Source organism: Pithys albifrons, chromosome 6 (genome assembly GCF_047495875.1).
Source record: "Pithys albifrons albifrons isolate INPA30051 chromosome 6, PitAlb_v1, whole genome shotgun sequence".
NCBI lineage: Eukaryota > Metazoa > Chordata > Aves > Passeriformes > Thamnophilidae > Pithys > Pithys albifrons.
Window position 1 is genome coordinate 24,181,896 of NC_092463.1, and position 6,835 is coordinate 24,188,730.

Genomic DNA, 6,835 nt, shown 5'->3' on the forward strand with positions numbered 1-6,835 from the left:
AATATGCATATAGTTGGCTGGCTTTGTGGCATTCTAGTTTTTATTATTTTCCTTTGCTTATAGGAAAAGGGCCAAGGGCCTTACAGGTTCTTTGCTATGGGAAAAGAAAAAAGTCAGTTTCTGTGTCACTTCATTAAAAAAACGCAACAACAAACAAACAACAAACCAACTAATTTCTCATACTGCTACATCTCTTCTTAGTTGACGTCAGGAGCTTTTTTTTGTGTGTGTGTATTTATTTCCACAGTTGGAGTGCCAAGTGGGGAAATGAGTAAGAGGAAGAAAGGCTGAAAGGGAAGAAGTACCTGTTTCTCTCATGAGCATTAAGGCCTACAGAAGGGAGAACCTGCCTGACACCTGCTCAGCCAACTGTTCTAACACACTGTGCTTAATGCCTGTCACTTTTAACTTTTATCAGGCTTTCTATTATATTGTGAAATATTTTGAGAGGCAGAGCAGTGTTAAAGACTTAAAATTCAGCAGAGATTTGGATGCTGAAAATTCAGCATGTCTCTGAGAGGGGGATTGTGCTGCTGGAGCAGAAGAGGAGGCTGATCTGGCATGAATGACAAAGCTTGAGTAATGTCAGAGTAACTAACCCTGATAGGAGAGCAGCGCAGCAAATCTCTGTGGCGAGCCTGATACTTTGGCTAAATGTTACTAAGTTTTAAACGAGTTATCAGAGACTTTCTGGATACTGAAACAATAGCTCCGCAAAAGGGTGTACTGTTAGGTCTGAAACAGGTAACTTTTCAGTAACTTTTGTTTAATCTGTAGTTCCAACCTCACTGTTGGCCTGTCACTTATGAAAAGTCACCCACGGATGGGTTTATCTTATGGTATCAAATAGTTTTCTGTGTGTATCCACACGTCACCATTTGCACTCGCAAACCTCTAGAGTCCTTTATATACAGTCAATAAAACATAGTGTAAGGGAAACAGAGCTAACATTACAAAACAGGCAGTGGTGCTGAATTTTTTATCTGCTGTGTTCAATTATACCTTTCATGAATTCAAGGAGGCTGGCATAAAGGTTCCAGTTTTACCCCTTTTGTACCTCTTGTCACCCCTTGCTACCCTGTTTTTTGAAGCTCTGAAGTTATTGATCTTGCTTCTATCAGCTTTGGATACAGCAAATTATTTTCCCTTGTTTCCAGTCTGGTTTTTCTCTCAGGTTTGTACGCACATCACTGGCTGGCACAGTGCAGCACTGCCCCTTTCTGGGACCTACATGTTTTCTAGCATATGCCATGGGATTTAGATTTCTGTCCACATATTTATAAGGCAGAAGCTCTCCCAACTTCCTTCAGGAGTCAGGCTCACATATTGAAGGCTGGAGTATTTCTGTGTATTCAGCTTCTGACTATTCCAGCTTAATCTAATTGATTTTGATCTTTTCCTCCATTCCCATGAGCTGCTGCTGTTACCAGAGGACTTGCAAAAGGAGCTGCTGGGATCTCTTTGTTCCTTCCTTGCTTCTTGTTGCAACTTTCTCATACAAAGTAGTCATTCTTACTTTAAGAACACAGACCACTCTGTGACCATTTAAAACAACTTTTACACAACAGAACTAGTTTTATATATTTAATAATCAGAATCTAGAAAAATAACATCTCAAGAAGAAAGCAAAAGAAGGGATATGTTCATGTCATAATTCCCTATCTCTGCAACAACCAAGATGAAAATAAGCAGATGACTCAAGAAAGGGTGCAAGCTTTGGTTTTTGGAGTTCCCTAGCAACTTGGCCTACAGGAAAAATCCATTTTTAAAAAATATTAAATCTAATTATTGACTGTGATGGTTGGTCTGTTGCCTCAAGAGCCTGGCTGGTTTGGAGTACCTATGCATATGAATTGACATAGGGGCTCAAACAGTAAGTGCCTGCTACTGGTAGCTTTTCTGAACCCCTGAATTTCTGATCCTGAGCTGCTTGTGCTGAGGAAGGGGACATCTCGTGTGGGGCAACGCAGGGCACAGGTCAAAGTCCACAAGTTGTGGTATTATGCTTATACATCCTGAGCTGTTGACTTACTATACATACAAGCTTGCAGCCAGTCATGAGGACTAGGGAAAGCACAGTGTCTATAGCTGGAAACCTGGCAAAAAAACAGACAGAGATTCCCAGCAGCAGGTACAGTTGGGCACTGTCTCAGCAGCACCTTCTCTGGGGTGGGGGTGGGGGCCTATTCTTTACGTTTTTGCATTTGGGAATATGTCTTTCAGCTACTCGGGGAGCAAACTGACGTCCACAGTAGGTGCAGGCAACATAGTCTGGGTTTTCCATGGGAGGCAACGGGGGCAGGTCAGACACCTTTCCTCCCTTAGCAAGGACTTGCTGCAGCTGGCGGGCCTGGCACACAGTCTGGATGAGAGCCTCATGCTTCTGTTTCCAGTTGTTTCTTCTGGGTGGTGTCTCACTCTGCAGAGGGGAAAAGGCAATCAGAGCAGCTGGGGCCACCCTTAGCTTCCATTCTCAAACTTACACTCAGAGCCCAACTTTGGTCACCAGTCCCTGGGCGTTCCTTGCACATGAAAACCCACAAGAAGCTGAGTCCCAGAAAGGGGATCAAAAAGACCAGCACCAAGGAGTATGTGAAGGAAATACTGATGGCAATATCAGTACTTAGAGCTTGAGAGTAACCAGAAAAGCAAGCAATGGGGTCAAGGAACTGGAGAGGGTTGCTATAGCTGCTTTGCAGGAACAGAGTTGTATGTTTCCACTGCCTTCATTTTAACAGACTGTGTTATTACCTGGATTGTCAGTCAGCTCCCTGCAGGTCCTGAAGTCACAGACCTTTCCAGCAGCAGAACCGGTCTGCATCCTAACTACAGCAAGGAGTGAGCTTTCCCCAGGAGTACATCATTGACACATAATAAAGACAAAACTATAAGTGTTAAATGGATCTATTTATGCATTTGTCATAAACCTTCCAGAGGCAATAACTGGACTGTATCCCTTAGCCCTGTGTACACATGAAGGCGCTCCTGTCTCACTTAGAATTAGAAGCTGAGGAGGAAGGAATGGGAGCAGTGGATGTGCACCAAGGCAGGCAAAGGGACTGCACATTACCTGAGCACTCCTTGAGCTCTTCCAGTGCTGATACTGTTCCAGTTCTGTTCCCCTAGCTCTGGCCTTCTGGGAGTCAAATACTTTCCTCTTGGAGACTTGGTTCTCGCCACAGATGCTCATGTGCTTCTCAAGCCTGGTGCAGAGAAACTTACGGTTGCAGAAGCTGCACTGTCCGAGCTCCTCCTGCTCCACAGCACTGGCAGCCTGCACATACAGCACCCCTGCAGATGGGTGGTCACCAGACTGTCGGTCTGAGAGGGCAGAGGGAGACAGGCTATGTTTTGGGGCCAGCTTTAAACAAGAAACTAAACACTCCATGGGTATGTTGTCTTGCATTTTGCTGTTGTTGGTCACCAGCTGCTCTTTCTTGAGTTTCCCCACAGACAGCTCTTGGGGTTGGAAGGTGGTGCCAGGCTTGGGGATAATGGTCTCTGCAGACTGTGCCCCACTGAAGACCCCACCACCTGGCTGGATTGCAGCCCTGCAAGTTTTCTCTTCAGGGTGTCTTGTAGCCTTTCGTTCATGGGTCATCTCTGCTTCACTTTTTCTTCTCTCCTCTGCCTTGATAAGCTCCTTCTCTTTTTGAATTCTCCAAAGCGTCTCCTTTGTTCTCATCAGCTTCTCTTTGAGAAGGGCCTCTTTCTTTTGAATTGCGTCTTCCAGGTTTCTTCCATCTGCCTCCAACTTTAGTATGTAGGCCAGATCTCTCCTGTATAGAAGGGAGGCTGATGGTTCGGCCTCTACTGTCCAAGGACAGAGCACTGCAGCTAACTGAGACCTCCCTGCTGGAGCCATCTCTTTGCTTATTCATCTTAATTTACTATTTGGAGTTTCCTGCATATATGGGGAACTTCCTAGCTGTGCTGTGTTGACCACAAGAACACCTGCACTGTTATGGTGAGAAATTGGTTTCAGGGGATATGCACGGTCCACTCCTTCTTTCTGTCTGTCTACTGATTTAGCTGACAGAGCACAGGCCTGGCTGGTGAGGTGCTTACTCTGTAGTCCAGCTGAACAGGAGACTCCATGACTGGGGCTGTATTGAGTGTTTTCTGCAGAAATAGAATAGAATCTTTGGCTACTTGGGGCATAGGAAACCTTCAAAATTTCCTCTTTATCAGGTATGAGTTCATGCTGAAAGTTCTTCTGGTGCTTCAGCTGGGAACTAGGAACAATCTTGGGAGCTGGCACCACAGGAGCCACCGGTGGAAAAAAAGCCATTCAGTGCCTAAGAAAGAATCTGAGGGTAGAAACAAAACCATTACACACTATCTTACCCAAAACAGGGCAAATTTTCACCTAACAGTCTAGTCCAGAGGCTACAGTGAGAGGGTATAATAAGTATTACTACAGGTTTTGTAACTTTTCTGGGTTCTGTAAATCTTTACCTTCCTTAAATCTCGGGAGCTCCTATGCTGTCTTTCTCAGTTCCAATCATTTATGCAGCCAGAAATAAGGTACACATTTTTTCCTCCTTCTGCATGAGCCCTGCCTTATCATGGTAGCAGCAGAAACACGCCGCACTGACAGAGGAATTGTTATACTCCCCGGGATAACGTGTCCCTTCAGTTTTGGCACTGTGATCCACCCGTGTGCCACACGGGTCTGACATGCAAGCGCGTGGCCAGGCTCGGCACAACCTTCCCAAGGCTCGTTCTACTGCACCCCCGAGGCATGCCGGGCGCGCACGCCGCGGGGCGAGCGGGGTTACCTGCGGGGGGAGCGGCGTTACCTGCGGGGGCGCGACCGGCGCTCCGCCCGGCCTCCCTCCTCGGCGAGCTGCGTCGGCTCCAGAGCCCCGACCCCTGCTGCCACCGCCGCTGCCCGCGGCTCCCGGGGCCCGGCGCGGAGCTGAGCCCGGCGCGCAGTTGAGCCCGGCGCGGAGCTGTGCCCGGCGCGGAGCGGAACCCGGCGCGGAGCTGTGCCCGGCGCGGAGCGGAGCCTAGTGCGGAGCTGTGCCCGGCGCGGAGCGGAGCCTAGTGCGGAGCTGTGCCCGGCGCGGAGCTGTGCCCGGCGCGGAGCGGAGCCCGGCGCGGAGCTGGGCCCGGCGCGGAGCTGGGCCCGCCCCGCCGCGCCGCGCTGTTGCCTGGAGACCGGCGCGCGCCCCTGGCCGCGCGGCTCTTGCACTGGGGAAGGGGGCGGGGCCTGGGGATGAATTATTCATGACCTATGACATGCATTATTCGTGAGCTATGACATGCATTATTCGTGAGCTATGACATGCATTATTCGTGAGCTATGACATGCATTATTCATGACCTATGACATGCATTATTCGTGAGCTATGACATGCATTATTCGTGAGCTATGACATGCATTATTCGGAGCTATCATATGCATTATTCATGAGGCAGCGAATGAGCGCTCAGTTCGACCCCGACTCCGCACCTCATTGGCCGCAGGGAACAGTGAGACCGCGCCCCCATCGGCGGCGCAGCGCAGGCGCAGAGGGGCACGCGGCGGCAGCGGCAGGACGCGGCGGGGGCAGGAGGCGGCGCCGCCATGGCGGAGGACGAGGCCTTGGTGTCTGTGGACTACGAGGTGTCCGGCAAGGTGCAGGGCGTGTTCTTCCGCAAATACACCCAGGTGCGTGCCGCGGGCCCGCCGGCCCCGCCTGCCGGCGTTCGCCGTGCCCTCTGTCAGACCCTCCTGCAGACGCTTCCGAGAGGCTGAGCCGCGGGCGGGCGGTGGGCGGGCCGCGGCCCCGGTCTGGGCATGCATCGTGGTGCTGCTGGCAGCCCGGCAGGCTTATGTAAGCGTCGTTGAAGAGTGCATCTCAGTCCCGGTTCTTCTAGTGAAAGGGTATAATGAGTATATGGGTGAATACTTTGCTCCTTTCCTGAGGCCTGAGTCACAGAAACTTCCTTGAAGGGCTGTATATCACCAACAAAATTGGCTCCTATATGTGCATGCCCTTCTGTTGCTCTCTCACAGTTTGGATTAACCTCGTTTTGCTCTTTATTTTCAGGGGGAAGCTAAGAGACTAGGGCTCGTTGGCTGGGTCCAAAATACCAGCCATGGCACTGTGCAAGGGCAAATCCAGGGTCCAAGTGCCAGGGTGCGGGAGCTGCAAGAATGGCTCAGGAAGACAGGAAGTCCCCAGTCCCGCATCAGCCGAGCAGAGTTCAGCAATGAGAAGAAGATCGAGGCGCTGGAGTACAAGGACTTCCAGATTTTGAAGTGACTTTGTCCAGGAAGAAGCAAAGTCTGGAATGTGAGCTACCGTCATGGAACATTTCCCATCTTCTCTGCTTGTTCAGTCAGCCAATATTCAGCTCTAGAGAGTTTTATTTTATTGGATTTCTAATTTATTGTTTTGCTGCACTGTTAGTCTGATGCTCAGCCTGTCACAGAATTCTGGTGGGTAGAGGGGGAGCTGTGCTGCCTTTGTTAAAGGTGCTGTTCAGGGGCAGAGCCTGTTTCTGAGCGTGGTTTGGGGAGCCATTCACCGTTGGAATCTAATTGTTAGAGTGTGGCCCTCACGTCAAGGAACTCACAGGACCACTGCTGATACAGAAAATTGCTCAAAACATTATTTCTGTGCACTAAATGTCTCGGAAACAACTTAATTTGTTCCAGAACTTCACATTTTCTGTAGAATAAACTTGCTTGCAGCCTGCTGTGTGGAATGCGCGTGTCGCGTGTGGGGGGGCTGAGTGGGAGGCTGGTATGGAGCAGGTACTGCCGCAGTTGGACAGCGGGGTTGTCCCGGTGCCGCTCTGCGGGAATGGCCCGCGAGAAGGCGTGTTTTCCCACAGCCGTGCC

General features: G+C 49.9%; 2 protein-coding genes across 2 annotated transcripts; one reads left to right on the forward strand and one right to left on the reverse strand.

Annotated features, from left to right (window-relative positions):
- Positions 1–1,582: 1,582 nt before the first annotated feature.
- On the reverse strand, positions 1,583–4,932 carry ZC2HC1C (zinc finger C2HC-type containing 1C). The gene is made up of 3 exons (XM_071559416.1): positions 4,803–4,932; positions 3,071–4,310; positions 1,583–2,419 (listed from the first exon to the last, which is right to left on the reverse strand). Exons 2-3 carry the CDS (start codon positions 3,863–3,865, stop codon positions 2,150–2,152), a joined length of 1,065 nt encoding a protein of 354 aa, XP_071415517.1. The 5' UTR covers positions 3,866–4,310; positions 4,803–4,932; the 3' UTR covers positions 1,583–2,149.
- A 483-nt stretch (positions 4,933–5,415) lies between these two features.
- ACYP1 (acylphosphatase 1) lies at positions 5,416–6,690 on the forward strand. Its single transcript, XM_071559417.1, is given in 3 exon segments — positions 5,416–5,472; positions 5,474–5,656; positions 6,039–6,690. Coding segments are annotated over 3 exon segments (456 nt in total). The 3' UTR covers positions 6,255–6,690.
- Positions 6,691–6,835: the final 145 nt, after the last annotated feature.

What these genes read in the sequence shown, in the direction of transcription:
- ZC2HC1C (XM_071559416.1), bottom strand. Translation starts at nt 3,865, where the DNA reads ATGGCTCCAGCAGGGAGGTCTCAGTTAGCTGCAGTGCTCTGTCCTTGG. An exon ending in AGAGCTCAAGGAGTGCTCAG is followed by an intron (nt 2,420 to 3,070) that starts GTAATGTGCAGT and finishes TCCCCTCTGCAG; the next exon opens with AGTGAGACACCACCCAGAAG.